The sequence below is a fragment of the Ovis canadensis genome, chromosome 2 (genome assembly GCF_042477335.2).
Source record: "Ovis canadensis isolate MfBH-ARS-UI-01 breed Bighorn chromosome 2, ARS-UI_OviCan_v2, whole genome shotgun sequence".
NCBI classification, from domain to species: domain Eukaryota; kingdom Metazoa; phylum Chordata; class Mammalia; order Artiodactyla; family Bovidae; genus Ovis; species Ovis canadensis.
The window spans coordinates 149,624,327-149,641,438 of record NC_091246.1 but is presented as its reverse complement, the minus strand read 5'-3'; the positions used below and the strand labels follow the sequence as shown (position 1 = coordinate 149,641,438).

The following is a 17,112-nucleotide window of genomic DNA, read 5'->3' as shown; positions in this document are numbered from 1 at the left end:
CTGTGAAGAAAGCTAAGTACCAAAAAATTCATGCTTTTGAACTGTGGTGTTGGAGAAGACTCTTGAGAGTCCCTTGGACTGCAAGGAGGTCCAACCAGTCCATTCCGAAGGAGATCAGTCCTGGGATTTCTTTGGAAGGAATGATGTTAAAGCTGAAACTCCAGTCCTTTGGCCACCTCATGGGAAGGGTTGACTCATTGGAAAAGACTCTGATGCTGGGAGGGATTGGGGGCAGGAGGAGAAGGGGACGATAGAGGATGAGATGGCTGGATGGCATCGTAGACTTGATGGACGTGAGTCTGAGTGAACTCCGGGAGTTGGCAATGGACAGGGAGGCCTGGCGTGCTGCAATTCATGGGGTCGCAAAGAGTCAGACACGACTGAGCAACTGAACTGAACTAACTGAATATATGTAGTTTTGGTGAAAGAGGAGTTCACACCATCAACACTTCTTTTACAAAAGGTTTTCTGCTATTCAGAGGAGCTGATGTCAAGGAGGAGATGTGAGGATTGGGATCATGATATCAGTTTCTGAAAATATCTATCTAAGGACCTATTCCGCCAGTTTTCCTGGAGCACGAACTGCCTGATTCCCCACCCTGAAAGCCCCTCAGGGCTTTTGGAAGGTCAACAGCTATAGCAGCGCAGGATTCAATCTCCCAAGTGGCATGTGGCAAAATGTTCTCGGCAAGTGACAATTTGTAGTTACCAGCAGACTTCAGGTTTAGAATTGTAAGGATCATGCTTACTATTAGCTAATGGTTTTATTTTACTACAGTTCTTATTGAGTCACTGTATCTTGTTTGAACTAAAAGGTACTATCCTTTCAATGTTAATAAACAGAATGCTAAGTAAATGTTTTGGCAATTTTACCTTGATAAATCCCATACAGGGGTGTATATGGTGCTTCTCTTTCTATACAATGAAACACTGACGGAAATAGTCTGGATAGTGTTAATATTAACAGAGCTTATAACTAAAGAGTAAGTTAGATGGTGTTTAAAGTGTTGAATAGACAACCAAGGAAAGTTGTGAAATCTCTGTTCCGAGATCTGAGACAAAGCCATCTGTCTCTGATTTTAGTTCAGTCCTTAATGAATAGAAGTAGTCTGACTAAATGATCTCTTTGGAGGCTCCCTTCCAAACACAAAACCTATGATTTTAATTAGCATTGGGAAATGGCACCCCACTCCAGTGTTCTTGCCTGGAGAATCCCAGGGACAGGGAAGCCTAGTGGGCTGGCGTCTCTGGGGTCGCACAGAGTCGGACACGACTGAAGTGACTTAGCAGCAGCAGCATAGTGCCAATACAAGGGGAACTTTTTTTCTCAGTGCCATAAAGAAAGTAGAGGTTTAACTCTGAATATAAATCATCTCTTCTAATTTACAAATTCTTTTATTTGGATGAACATTTTCTTTGTATTAATAGAACTCAAACCATTCTCTATCTCTCTCTCTCTGTCTCTCTGTATTTTTTTTTTACGAGAAACCAAAAGAAATTTCAGTTTGCAATTTGTGATCAAGATTTGAACTTTTTAAAAAAGTGTGAGTCATTTCTTGCCCTTCAATAATTTCCAAGTGATGAGGCTGCTTTTACAGATCAGTTCTTGCTTTTCATGATTTCATTATATTTTGTCTGATTGGAAGTGAGAAAAGCAAATGGGAAATGTCATTCATGAATATGAGCCTGGAAATGAGTATGTAGAAGGCAAATGGTCACTTTGCTGGGGGAGGTGGTATGTTTTCCTCACTTTGCCCTTTTCCCTTCTCAGACCTGCTGTCCTTCCTGCTTTCGTTTTCAGGTGAAACTGCCACAGCAGTATGGCGGGATGGAAATCACGTGACCTGTCATGTGTGGGCTTGCGCATCTATGTGCATGGATAGAGAACTCTTTAGAATGTACCCATCTTAACGATAACCCTGTATGCGAGACAGCAAAAGAGACACAGATGCATAGTACAGTCTTTTGGACTCTGTGGGAGAGGGAGAGGGTGGGATGATTTGGGAGAATGGCATTGAAACATGTATAATAAATATCATATAAGAAATGAATCACCAGTCCAGGTTCAGTGCATGATACAGGATGCTCGGGGCTGGTGCACTGGGATGACCCAGAGAGAGGGTACGGGGAGGAAGGTGGGAGGGGTTTCAGGATGGGGAACACGTGTACACCCGTGGCGGATTCATGTTGATGTATAGCAAAACCAATACAATATTGTAAAGTAATTAGCCTCCAATTAAAATAAATAAATTTAAATTTAAAAAATAAATAAAATCTAACCATCTTATGAGTTCTAACCATACTTTTATAAATCACATACATGGAATTATATAGGGAAACTTTCAAATATAGAATGCAAGAGGTCATTTCATTTAAAAAACTCTTGCTCCATTCATTTCTACTGGCAAATTATGTTTTAATAATATTAAGAAAAAGGATAAACAATGTTATAATGCTTTAAAGTTCAAAAAATGGTTTACTGTAAATAATCAGAATTCATCCCAACAGCAACATTATGATTTTGGTCAGGATGGAAGTTATCCTTGTTTTAAAGGTTAGGGTGGAGCAGGGAGGGGGATGAAAGAAGAAATAGGGAGAGACGGGAGGGAGGGAAGAGGTAAGGAGGAAGCCCCTAAGACTTAAGGGCAGAGTGGCTGATTCTCTATTTGTTCTCTCTAAAATGTATTAGGAGTGGTTAGAAGCCAGGGAATTTGCTAGTGAAGATAGCTGCCAACAGATTGAATAGACAAATGTAATACCAGCACACTTTTTACACATAAAAATGAAAAATTTTGTAGCAGTATCTGTTACACAGTTTTAATTTTAATTGGTGTTATATCGTTTAACAGGTCTATTTTAAAACTGCGTCCTGGTCCACAAAAAATACCCCTTTTCTAATCTTTTAAAATTGCAGCAAATATTTCCAGGCATCAAGGATAGGCAACATTTTGCTTTGACTGCTTTACTGACGTTGAGCTGTTTCTAGCTGCTAAATTTGGCCTCGTACTCCCCATAGCTATCCATAACTTGGTTCTCGGGTCCCACCCTGCAGATGGTCATCCAGGCTTAGATTTTTCTGAGCTGTCAGGAATGGCTATCCTGCTTTCAACATCCCTTTTTGTGCTCAGGCTAAAGGCACTGAGTGACAGTGAGCTTTTCTATCTGTTTTGATCGCTGCTTCTCAGGGTCTGGCTTGGGCTCTGATCTTGACATTTATGTCACAGGTGTCCCCGGTGAAACTGCTGGGCAACCAGATGGCAGGCCTAACTGAGGCTGGCAGCGTCTGCTGGTGTACGCACTGTCCCCACTACCTGTTCCAGTTTCTTCTTCCTGTTGACATGGTGGTGTTTTTGTGCGGTCATTTCACTCTTTCAGTGTTACTTACCTTGCTATAGGCCTCTCCAAACGTGAGTACCTTCCTGTAACTCTGCAATGCTTTGGCTCTGCTTGGAATCACATCATCCTGGAAGGCTTATGATATGGCTGTCTTCCGTGAATCCTTCAAGGCTTTGGCTTAAATGTTACTTCCTCAGCAAGACTTTCCTTGACCACTCTATTTAAAGTTACCCCATAGCCTTCTTCTCCCTTACTCTCTACATTGGTTTATTTATTTATTTTTTTCCTCTCTCTTTCTTTTTTTCATAGCATGTACCTCTTGCCTTCTATATTCTATATGTAATTTTCTTATACATAATCTGTTTTATTAGGATACATAAAATATAAGCTCCATAAAGGCAGATTGTCTGGAAGCATCTGGACAACAGTGGCCTTTAGTGAGCACTTAAAAGTTTTATTTGTTAAATGATGGACTGGATTGTAAATTGCAAAAGATTGGACTTCAAGCTTTATATGTAGGCTTATTTATTCTGCCTCATACAGTATTATTTGGAAGAACTTGAAGGGTGTAGGAAAAAAGTGGGATAAGTAACATCCTCTGTGTGTGCTGGGTAACTTATTTCTTCAATTCTCACTATAATCTAAGTACTTTTGCTCAAAGAACCATAGCTGGAAAGTAGCAGAGTAAAGATGCAAACTAGTTCTGGCACCAAAGTCATTGCCTTTTCTTCAGAAGCCTGGTGCTCACCAAATAACAGTAAGGCAGTTAGAGTACCTCAAAATGAGTGATGTTGCATAAATCAAGTGTAACTAGAAGTTGAGTGCCAAAGAAGTTTGGTGGGAAAAAAAAGAACTCTAAATTATCTTCCTAGAAAACAGGCAACAACCCCAAAAGAAAAAAAATCCAAAATTGTTTATAGCCATAGCCCTCTTGGCTTAAGTGCCTGGACCACCAACACAACTAATTTTAAAAAAGAAGACGTGTATCTGGACATATATTTTCACATTTTTGCTGAAAATATGTTGTTTACAATGTGAACTCAACAAAGATAAATAGATTCATTCTCGATCCTAAAAAGAGGCAAAAAAACTTCTTAGTATTGCTTTTCAGTGTTTTCTTATTGCAGTCCCCAAAGCAGTAATTGATTGTTATTTTTAAAGCAAGTCAGCTTTTATTGTTAAGATCCTTTTTTTACTGTGTCCTCTTTCTGACCTCTTTTGGTCTAGTTATGCAAATGCAAATTAAGTCTCATTTTTAATTCAGTTTCACATATTTATGGGGAAACCACATGATACAATGAGAAATGGAGAAGGAGGTGGATAGCAGTTCCAGACGAGCTCCCTGCCCTCATGCTGCTCATCACCAGGCAGCAGCAACCACTGATCAGGGAGGCAACATGTCTTCTCACTGACTTCTGGATGTTGAATGAGCTCTAACCCAGAATTTATGTAAAAAATCATAATAATTCATTTAATTCTGCCTTCATTTTTCTCACTTTGGTAAAAGATAATTAGGTGCTCTGCTTTTTTAGGCAATCATACAATCTGGAGGTTGAAAATATTTTTGGAATTATGTATTCCAATTATTTGCCCAGACAAGCATCCTTTCTATAGTACCGGCTTGAGTATCTCCAGTAACTGAGAATTACTTCTTATTAAAGAGTAGTTGTTTAGATTTATGCAGGTCTAATAATTTGAACATTATTATTTATAGTGAATCAATTTTTTCCTATGACATATTCATCTTAGATCTGTTCTCTAGAGTCTCAAGAGCCTGTTTTACATCCAGGACCCCTTCAACGTCACATGCTAAGCTGCTTTAATTGTTTCTGATTCTTTGCAACCCTATCGGCTGCAGCTTGCCACGCTTCTCTGTCCATGGGATTCTCAAGGACAAGAATACTGGAGTGGGTTGTCATGCCCTTCTCCAGGGGATCTTCCCAACCCGGGAGTGAACCCATGACTCTTACATCTCCTGCATTGGCAGGCAGGTTTTTTAACACTAGTGCCACAGATTATTCAATACTGCCTTTTGGAAATATTCTGTTGTTTAGTTCTTTTGTCTACTTTGTACAAGGTATTTCTTTATGAACTTTTAGAGTTACCAAAAGGAGGGCTTCATAGACTTACTTCAAAGCAGTCACATTAATACATCAAATAGTGTGTAAGAAACAAGTATTATTTGGCTCAAAAGTGAAAGGACGTATTCAGATGGAAGGATGTGGAAGTACTTATGGAAAATGTAGTACTTGAGATTTAAAACTGCTATTGTTTTATCAGGTTGAATTGCTAATATAGTGAATTTCAGGTCATGAAAACAGCATAAACACTAGCTTGGAAGTGAAAATATAGAAAACATGATGCAAGTTTAGGAAAACTTGAACAAATTATTGTGTCTTTACAACAGGTTGTAATAAGGGTTGACAGGAGGAAAGACTGGAAAGGACATTTGGAATATTCTTTAAATATCAGCCAGGAGAATTTGTGCTTTATAATATGAAGTGGTAATGAAGAATCAGTTGATAATAATCAGATGAAAGTGACAGATGTCAGGCTATACTTTCATTAAAACTGACCAAGAAGTAGTTTTAGGGACAGATTAACGCAAAGAAAAATATATGTCAATGTATGCATTAAGAGGTTAATGCTGTGATATTTTTTCTTCTTTAAATATTGATATAATGGAAATTCAGAAGAGGAAGAAAAATCTCCAGAACAATGGCTTGTGATGAATTGATAAGATTGTGAAAGGTAGATACATGAATGTTGAACTTCCTGGGCTGCTGAAATAAGCTAGAGAAGCAGAAACAAACACATCTATATATATGTGCATGCATGTGTGTGCATATGTGTGTGCACGTGTGTGTGTGCGTGTGCATGTGTGTGGTGTGTGAATGCACATGGGTTGGACGGAGAGGGGAGGCAGTGAAGATAGTAGTTGCCTTTAGGTTAAGGGCATGGATTAGGTAAAGTAAGCTTAGTATATGGAGGTGCCATAGATGTACGAAGTCACCTGTAAAGTCCTATATAACTGAAACAACAACAACAAAATCAGAAATCTAAAATTAGTTGGTGTCATGACGCAAAAATTATCCTGGAAGGAAACAAAGACCAACCAAGAAAACTCCTGAATAAATACGGGGTTACAACTGTTAATTCATTGATAATTTACTGAACACTTTATCTCAGATAAGTACTATGCTAGACCCTGGAAACCACAAAAGATGGGATAAAATAAGGAAGATGGGACAATGGAGAGATGGGCATTACAGAAATAACTTTAACAAAAAGTTGAAATGACAAGCAACAGCATTAAGGCATCTCTGAAAAAAGGAAAAAAAAATACCCAGCATTTACTAAGCATCTACTATGTCTCAATCATAGTGCTTAGTTTATTCTTTTTAAATTTGTTTCATAAAACTCAAAATGAGCCTTCATTTCCACTGATGTGAAATCTGAGGTTAAGAGAGTTTAAATCTTATTCCAGTCAAGCTAGCCTCACGATAGCAAGATTATGAAGGGGAAACAGTAATTCCTGGTAGGCCACCAGTTTGTTTAATAGTAGTGGGTCTAGGGTGGGCTTCCCAGGTGATGCTAGTGGTAAAGAGTTCACCTGATGACGCAGGAGATGCAGGACACGCGGGTTCAATCATTTGCTCAGGAAGTCCCCCTGGAGGAGAAAGTGGCAACCCACTCCAGTATTCTTGCCTGGAAAATTCCATGGACAGAGGAGCCTGGGGGTGCTACAGTCCATGGGGTCCCAAAGGGTCTGACTCAACTGAGCACCCACGCAGGCATTCACACACCCACAGGCGTAGAGTATCCTATGAATATCTGAGCTATAGATGGGGATCCATGACTTTAAAAATCACATGTATCTCACAATACCCTTCTCAGTTTGTGAATCAGTGGTACATTTCACACTCTTGATGGAAAACGGGACAACGAAGTTTATTTAGAATTTGACATCAGACCCATGTGAGTTTAAATGCAGGCTCTGTGTGACCATGCCAGGTTACATAGCCTATCATAAGCCTGTGTCACACCACACATTAGGAAAGTGACAATACTACTACTTCTTTCACGAAATATTACAAGAATCAAGTGTGGTAGCCAGTAGAACCAAGTAGACTGCCAGAATTTAGACCATGTTAACGTGACATGAAGAAACAAATCTGTGGCCTCTTTATGCATTCCTTCTCATCTCTCTCTATTGCTCTGAGGCACACACACGCATCACATGCGCACACACACGTGCACACACACAGTGGCATGCACAAGTTTTGTATCTAGGACACTCTGGAATGCACCTATTTTTTGAGAGCACTGTTTTTTCATTCCAAAGACCTTCTGCTCTTGGCTCTGCTTGCTTGTTCTTTCCTGGGGAAGATGCTCTGACATTCAGATCTACTATCCCACTTCAGAGTTTAGAAGGCACTTTTTTCTCTCCTATTAAAGAGGATGGAGGGTGAGGGGGACAGTTTTGGGTAGCAGTACTCAGTGACACGGAAGGACTGAAGAAAACTGAGCTAGAAATATTAAAGAATTTGGAGCACATGGAAATGTCTCATTCTCATAGGGAGGAACATACCTTAGGAAATTTTCTTCCTTGCTTGACTATTAATATCCAGAAGTAGAATTCTGTAATTCCAATATGATTAATCCATCGAAAAGCAAATAGGTATGCGATCAGATTAGAGGTGGACTTCCAGCTGATAAGTCATTTAGGCAGAGTTGAAGTAGTTCACAGATATGAATCTCTGTTTAATACATCTGAAAATCAAGAAAGGGTGTAGAAACAAGTTGCCACTCTACTTTCAATAAAATAAAAATGCTTGTATAAAAATAGAGACGTATCTCATATATAATGCTTTTTTTTCCAGGAAATTTTTTTAAAGTGATTATTGTTACATCGAATAATATTTCCCAGGGATCACGATAACATCAGAGTACATTTCTGTTAAAGAAAAACAAAATGTATTTAAAACATAACAGTCATTTAAAGGAAGACTGAACAGAACACACTGAGCCTATGTCTTTTGTTTTCTGTTATGTTCTTCCTCTAATCTGTAAACACATAAGTCTAGTTACTCAGATCTTTCTTGCTCTTATGAAAATTGTTAGTTACAGAAATGAGCTAGTGGATCAAGGTTAAAAAGATAAGGATACGCAGAAACACAGCAAGTGACAACCAGAGAGTTTGTGAGAAAATAGACTCAAACCTATGGAATAAAGAAACTAGAAAATACAGAAAATAAATCTTCAGGAAATATTTAGCATATCTTTCCTTGGCTTGTTACCAGTATTAATATGCTGAAGAAAACTCAAAATAACAGTTGTAAAATAGAATTAAAAGATCACTTTCAAAAAAAGAGATCCCTTAGTCTTTCTCAGCTTTTTTAACTCTTGGTTTTTAAATCCTCTAAGTTTTTAAAACACTATCCACAGTCAGTAATTATGATATAAACTTTTATAATTATTTGTTTATGAAATGTAATAAGTCAATAATTTTCTTCATATGAATTTAACTTTGGAGTACTTATTTATATAAATGTAGATCTTCATGGAAAGAAATTAAAGTCATATACTATTTATTACTTCTTTGTTTTGTTATTGCCCTTTCATATAAATGTAATACTATTTTATAGATATCATTATGTGTAATAGCATGGCTTAATTTTTCTTTTATATTTCAATCTAGAAAATTAATATTCCTCTTTTATACTAGACAAATTTTAAAAAGAAGGAACTGAAAAGGAAACATAGAAATGTCATCAGAATCTAGAAATCCAATTCTAACTATTTTTCCAACTACTTAAAATAACATTGCTTGCCTTTCCCATTATTTATAGGTCTTCCCAAATATAGCCTCTGGCCGTGAAATTTGTAATACAAAATCTTCTGCCTATAAACTAGTACAACTAATGAAATTTAGCATTCTCATAAAATGTCAGTATGATGTTAACCAAGGGCAGAGCAAATGCAAGAGAAACTAATACGCGTGACTTCTGAAAATCTCATCCTAGAAAACCAGAAACAAGAGACTATGATTCCTATCTATATTTTACAAAAGTCAATTTGAAATGGAAAAAATATTTAGATGTAGTTCATCATATGTCTTGGGTGTTTTGGTAAAATATTGTTGGTTTATCCTTTTAAATATCCTATGACACATTCACTGACTAGGAGTAATGGGAAAGAAAGGGGTGACCATACAACTAATGTAAACTCACATATCTTGGAGTGTTTGTGAGAGTGAATAATTCTGGAAAATGACTTAAGAAGCAGCACATGATGGTTAGAACATAGATTCTGTAGCCTGGGAGCATGGGTTCAAATCCTGATTAAACTTCTAACTGTGAGAATTTATATATGTTGCAAATTACTTAACTTCTTGATACCCCAGTTTCCTCTTGTTATAAGTGAGGATGATCACAATATCCACTTTATCAGATAGTTATAAACATTAAATGGTCCAATATTCTTGCCTGGAGAATTCCATGAACAGAGGAGCCTGGCAAGCTATACAGTCCATGGGGTTGCAAAGAGTCACACACTTCTGAGAGGCTAACACTTTCTCTTGGGCTTCTCTGGTGGTTCAGATGGTAAAGAATCCACCTGCAATGCAGGAGACCCAGGTTCAACCCCTGGGTCAGGAAGATCCCTTGGAGAAGGGCATGGCAACCCACTCCAGTGTTCCTGCCTGGAGAATCCCATGGACAGAGGAGCCTGACAGGCTGCAGTCCAAAGGTTTGCAAAGAGTCAGGCACAACAGAGTAACACACCTCAACACAACAACATAGTTCTTAAAATAATACCTGGCAAAAAATAAACACTATCTATGTTGGTCACTGACCCCCAAATATATGGCAAAACAGTTTGTAAATATTTTGCGTCTTAGTTTACTTTTTGAATTATTAACAGACTCTTTTGTATAACAAGGTAGTCTATTGTTGAGCACATCTGTAAAATAAGACTAGAATATTTAGATACAGGCATATCTTGTGTTTCTTTTAATTGTACTTTGCTTTATTGTGTTTTTTACAAATTAAAAGTTTTCAGCAACCATTTGCTGAGCAAGTCTATCATCATCATTTTTCTAACAGTCTTTACTCACTTCCTGTCTCTGGGTCATACTTTGGTAATTTTCAAAACATTTCAAACATTTGACTATTATTATATTTGTTATGGTGATCAATGATCAGTGGTCTTTGATGTTACTGTTACAAAAAGATTATGACTCACTGAAGGCTCAGATGATTAGAATTTTTAGTAATTTTTAGCAATAAATTAAGTTTCAATTAAGGTCTGTACATTTTAAGACATAAAGCTATTGCACACTTACACTAAAATATAGTGTAAACACAACTTGTATATGCACTGGGAAACCAAAAAATTCCTGTGACTGACGTTATTGTAATATTCACTTTATCGCAGTGGTCTAGGACCAAACCTGAACTATCTCTGTAGTATGCTTGTGTTCATTTGCTAAATGAAGTTAGTGCTCATCATAGAGATTTGTAAAATATTTTATTGTGGTAGGACAAGTTACTCTGAGGAAGTAATCTAAATTTCTTGCCTGGTTTCTAAGTTTTTAAAATGATATACATGGAAGGCAATGAAACTTTTCCTAATGAAAATGATGAAGCTATAAAATGATATAAATGTATATACATACCCTCCATGCTCTCCATACATATGTGTATATACACCTACACAAACACACACAGAGCTACTCTCTTGAGTATTGAGACACGGCAAATATGACCACTCTCTGACCAGCGTGCGTAATTATTTGCTTGCTTGTTTTTGTTGACCAGAATCAACCCCCTTTTGTTCCAGTAATAGTACACAAGCTCTGCATTTCAGGAATGTTGCTGTGCCACCACCACAATCCTCACTGTTCATAGGTTTCAAGTAGAACTTCCTCCTAGTTCCAGGATGAGGCACTGGCTTAGGAGAAGCCAATCAAAGCACAAAGCATGGCATCTCCCTGGACAGAGTGATTGCTTCAGGGATAAGCATGTGACCCAGCTGAAGCTAATGAGATGCAATGAGATTTTTTTCTGGGTCTTTGTCCCTGTTGGACTTAAATCTGGGAGACTGGGAAGCCAGAGATGCTATAGCATCTTACTATAGCAAGGAACGAAAAGCTATCACCATAGAAGTTAGAGAGAGCCAAAGCATACAGCATAACTAGATTCTGGTAACATCAGTTGGGCTTTCAAAGCATTTTATGCCTATAGATAGCCTTAGACAACAAACCTTGGCAATGAATTCCCATGTTCCTTTTCCTTTCTTTTCTTCTTTTTCTCCCCTCCCTCTCTCCCTCCCCACTTTCCTCCCCCCACCCCCCTCCTAATCTTTTCTTCTTCTTCTTTTTTCTTTCTCTTACCTAAGCCATTTTGGGTCATTCTTTTGCTTCTATTACCAAAAGAGACTTGCTAGAATGAATTACAAAATTATTTTTTGGCAATATCTGCTTCTTGCCCATCTTAAACAGTTTTTCTAAAGATACAAATGAACTTACCTGTGAAAGTAAAAGAAAAAGACTCAGAGACTTAGAAAATACACTTTTGGTTGCCAGTGGAAGGGATAGTTAAGGAGTTTGGGAAGGTCATGTACACAACACTATGTTCAAAATGGATAACCAACCTATTGTGTAGCATATGGAACTCTGCTCAACGTTATGTGCCAGCTTGGGAGGATGGGAGGGAGGAGGCGTAGGGGAGAGTGGCTATGTGTGTGGGCGTGAATCCCTTTGCTGTGGACCTGAAGCTATCACAACATTGTTGGATCAGCTGTACCCCAATATAAAGTGAAGAGTTTAAAGTTTGAAAAAAGAAAATCACAGGTCTGACACTTAAAAAAAATACCCTTTCTAATGAAAATGGTGAAGCCAGAAAATATGCAAAAAATGTAGATGTGGTCAGTTGCTCAGTTGGGTCTGACTCTCTGAAACACTACGGACTATAGCCCACCAGGCTCCTCTGTCCATGAATTTTCCAGGCAAGAATACTGGGGTTGGTTGCCTTTTTCTACTCCAGGGGATCTTCTAGACCCAGGGATTGAACCCTAGTCTCCCGTGTCTCCTACACTGGCAGGCGAGTTCTTTACCACTAGCACTCCAGTTATGACTGTTTCTGATTATAATCGTTTCCTCTTACTGATTTTATTTAATCTTTATTTTAGGTTTACTTACATAAGCAGGTGTTTCGGTTTTTGTGTTGTGTATAATTGAATAAAGCTCACACATTTTGAGTCTGAATCCTGACTGTGTGATTTGAGGTAACTTCCTAACCTCGATGTATTTCCTTTCTTAGATTTTAAAATAAGGATCATGAAAGCCTTTATCTGATGGGATTATGGGGAGATGGAATGATACAGTATATGCACACTCAGCCCAGTCAGTGACTGGCACAAATTAGCCCTCAAATCTTAACTATGTTATTAATCTAAGTACTGGAATTTAGCCTCCTTTTGGCTTTCAGGTTCTTCTGGTTACTTTTCAGCCACTTAAATTAGAGATGAAATAAGATTGGTGTCCTATTAGTTTAATTTTATTTCTAGGGAAAGTTAGTTTAGCTAGGTCTTTGTTGAACTAGCAAAGGCCTTTATTGGATTTCAGAGACTCTGGGGCTGAGGTTAATGTTAAATCCCATGTAGGTAAGACTTTCATTAATATAATTGCTGTTTTATAAGTTTTTACTTTTAACCCTTTATTATTTACCTTCTTTTTACTTTGAATTATTTTTATCCATTCAGTGACTTTTGGCTTAGCAAATAAAAAGCATGAACAGAAGCATTATTCATTAACAAAATTAGTGATTGAAACCGGCTAAGTCTTAACGTTCGAAGAAAAGCCTTTAGAAGATCACAGCTCCATTACTGAGAGCTTTGAGCTGCTTCAAACACGCTTCTGTGTGTACATTGAGGGTTTTCTCTTCACAGCTCCTCTGCCCTCTAGTGGTAGCTATAATAATGCCATTTTGTAGTCCACACACAGGAAATGCCTGGTCTTACTTCAGTTACCAGAATCCTTTCACAGGAAGTTAGGTGTGGTCTTTGAAGGAGAATTTTTAAAAAAAAATGAAAAAAAGAAAAAAAAAAAAAAAGCATGATGGAATTTTAGCTGCAGTCTTCTTGGTGCCAGCTTATCAATCCTAAACTCTGGGTGTAAAAGACTCTGCAGGGGTAATGTTTTAATATTCTTATTATGCTTATTTTCTGTGATGCTTCTCTACCTTTACAGTAGAATCCTGGGGGAATCTGCAGAGGACCACTTTCATTTTGAAGCTGCTGGCTGCATGTTTTAGCATGTCTCTTCTATTAGAGCATCCAGGCATGGCAGTTTCCTCCCTCAAGTGTGCCGGGACCTTCTTCATTCCTGTGCCTGTCGCTAGGCATAAGGGTCTCTGGGGATGGGTGAGGAAAATGAGGGATGTTTTAGAGGCACTGTGATTCTAAGAGGGCAGTCTGCTAGCTGGTGGCTGAAAGGTCCTGGTCTACTTCAAAAAAAAATGTGGAAATGATGCAGTAATTATGTTATTTTAGATTTCCCTATTTGGTCTGACATATGCTGCAGGAGTGACCTGGATATGAATGAATTTTACTCTTAGATAATGCACCTTGTATAATTAAATGGTAATGCTCATTCCTGTAGGGTAAGGGTTAAAATGGACTGATATTTTGCAAAGAAGGAAAATAGATAAGTGATTGCATATAGGTGGCATTCAGGAGTCAAGATTTTAGTTATATTATTTCAGAAAGCACAGAAACTCTTGCCACTGATGCAGAGATAACGTTTGAAATGATTGGTGTGCTCACTTAAGTTATATATGCTAGCCCAGTAAAATATGGTTAGAATACAGGAAAACCACATTTATGTGACCACAAAAACCAAAATAAATGGAGCTCATGTTAAAGATAAACTATCTTAAACTTATTATTTTTTCAAGTCCAAATCAGCTATGTGGATTTTTAAGAAATGGGTACCATTTGAGAAAATGAGCTATCTCTACAGTATTTCCTAAGGTACTGCAAATTTGTTAATTTAAGAAGCAATTACACTAGCTAGCAGCAGGTGCTCAACCAGGGGGTCCAAGCTCCAGACCTCTGACGTGGGTGACTTCCTGCCTGGTTTGGCAGGAGCCAGGTCCCTTCCTGTGTAGCTTCCGAGCAATTCCAAATACAACCGGGCATTCCCTGCTCCTTCCCGCTCCTTGCTTTCAAGCAGAATCTACCTAGGTTTCCACAGCCTGGCATTTCAGGATTTCCAGAGCTCTTTACCAGGTGCATTGATTTTCAAATCAGCTCTTTAAACATGGAGAGTGGGCCAAAAGGAACACGGAAAAAAAAAAATGGAGAGATATATGCAAGATCTTCACACACCCCAGTTCTACAATTTTGAGTGATTATTCATCTCTTGTTACGGATCTCTGATATTTTCTTTTTTCAGAAAGGATGCTGAAAAAGATGGCTGCCAAAATAATTCACACAAGTGAAGCAGCAAGCACAAACCAGTATTATCCATTTCTGAGCTCCGAGTTGGATATTTTCACTTAAAACATTTTGGGAGTGGGAGATTAGATTACCTCATAGACACCTACTGAATGTGAAAGATAGATCTCCATGCAAGCAGACGAACGCATGCAGGCGAATCCCCTGAATGCCAAGTGCAGCTTCCTTAGTAAAATATTACAGATAGCTTCATTTATATGTATGTTATCTCAATATCATGTCATTGCCCTTTTATCCTAATGACCATTGCTTTTTTTTCCCCTCTCTGTCTTTCTCTCTCTCTCTGTTGTTTCCATAGCACTTTCTTATGCAAGGAGCTAAACAGTGATTAAAGGAGCAGGATGAAAATATGGCACAGTCAGTGCTGGTACCGCCAGGACCTGACAGCTTCCGCTTCTTTACCAGGGAATCCCTTGCTGCTATTGAACAACGCATTGCAGAAGAGAAAGCTAAGAGACCCAAACAAGAGCGCAAGGATGAAGATGATGAAAGTGGCCCAAAGCCAAATAGTGACTTGGAAGCAGGAAAATCCCTTCCATTTATTTATGGAGACATTCCTCCAGAGATGGTGTCAGAGCCGCTGGAGGATCTGGATCCCTATTATATCAATAAGAAAGTGAGTTCTTAGTCAAGTTGCCTTTATTTCCTCTACTTCTAATTGCTTCTGGGCTAGTGGCAGGCATGTTAGGTGGAGAATGTTGTGCCGCCTCCCCTCTGTCTGAAGCATCCCTATGGTAGTAATGGGCTTGACCATGCCATGGCCCTGTTGCCCTAGAGTCTTTGGGAAGCGCTTATTCGAACCCACAGCCAGGACAGGCAGAGAGCTGAAAGAGCATCTTGCAGTGGGGGAAATGAGGAAGGGCAAAAGTCTGCTGACCTTACAGTGTCGTGAAGCAGAGAGTAAAGACAAGGAGTTTATTTTTTATGCATTAAAAACAATATCTTCAGTAGTATCCAAAGTCCTCTTTACAATATCTAGCTCCACAAAAGGTACTTTGATCTTCAGCAGGTTTCTTCCTTAACAGCATAAATTTTGCCCATTCCATGGTTCCCTCAAGAAGAAATAAAAGCAGGTGACTTCTAAGTGCCCCCTAAAAACATTTGATCAAATAGCACCTCCAGAAAACACTGAAGTTCCTGTGAGAAGGCTTTTATCAAATTGAAAAAGTAATCAAAGCCTCATTCTTGAGCTCTTTGTGAATTGTAAGTACAGTTTGAAAATACTGATATTAAAACTTGATGGTGATGCTAAGTATTCCTTGGGTAATAACTATACATTTTCTTGTTCTTTAAACCCTCATATCTCTCACAAAATTAGGGGAGTTTATAGCATTCAGAAAGAGAAAATACGTAGCATCATGTCATATGTTGGTAGTTTATTATTATTTTATAAAATCGTATTTCTAAAAAATCGTGTCACTTTTTTCTCAAGTTGTTCTTAGTTTTAATATTGCATTTCTAAATTCTGTTTTATGTGTTTGTTTTCTTTTTCAGACATTTATAGTATTGAATAAAGGGAAAGCAATCTCTCGATTCAGTGCCACCCCTGCCCTGTACATTTTAACTCCCTTCAACCCTATTAGAAAATTAGCTATTAAGATTTTGGTACATTCATATCCTTTTTTCAGTCACTTATATGATTTTGCTCTTTGACTGACTTACTGAGTTGGGAATTTTTCAAAAATGTATGTGGTTGGCAACATTATGTGCTCTTTCTTTTTTTCCCTCTTCCTCAACAGTTTAGCGTTATTGCCAAATGGGATCATAGGTAAGTGAACCACTTTTCCCCATCTTCTAAGTATTTCTCCTCTTCTTGACTCACTATTTATTTCTTTCTTCCTCTGCTCCCTTCTGAATTGCCTACTACATTCAAGGCTTCTTCATTAACTTTGACAGTGTTACCAGGCTCTCCTTTTATAAGTCTTCAGACTTTACAAGGTTGTATAATGGATAAACTCTGTGAACTAATTTTCTTTACTACTTTTACATTTGGAATATATCTGCATAATTTGAATTATACAATTTTATTTCTTTTTGATCTTAATTTTTTACTTTCCGCTTTTCACTTTAGTATTTGAAAGCTTTGAGTTACAAATGTTTATCATTGTGATATGACTGTGTATGCATTAGTCTTTCAATTATTTCTTCCAATTCTTTTCCTAAGTGTCATTTGCATTGATTTTCTATTTTATTTTTCTTTCTTTCTTTTTTTTTTTTTTTGGTCACTTGTTCCTGTGTTTTATTCGACTCACAGGT

General features: G+C 37.9%; 1 protein-coding gene across 1 annotated transcript in view; it reads left to right on the top strand.

The window, feature by feature from the left end:
• Positions 1-13,427: 13,427 nt before the first annotated feature.
• Positions 13,428-17,112, top strand: part of LOC138432777 (sodium channel protein type 2 subunit alpha) — an 89,345-nt gene continuing 85,660 nt past the window's right edge. Inside the window, exons 1-3 of the mRNA XM_069574304.1 lie at positions 13,428-13,530; positions 15,155-15,472; positions 16,351-16,469. Of these exons, the coding sequence (XP_069430405.1) occupies positions 15,206-15,472; positions 16,351-16,469 (386 nt within the window). The 5' untranslated portion in view covers positions 13,428-13,530; positions 15,155-15,205. The remainder of the gene's footprint in view (positions 13,531-15,154; positions 15,473-16,350; positions 16,470-17,112) is intronic.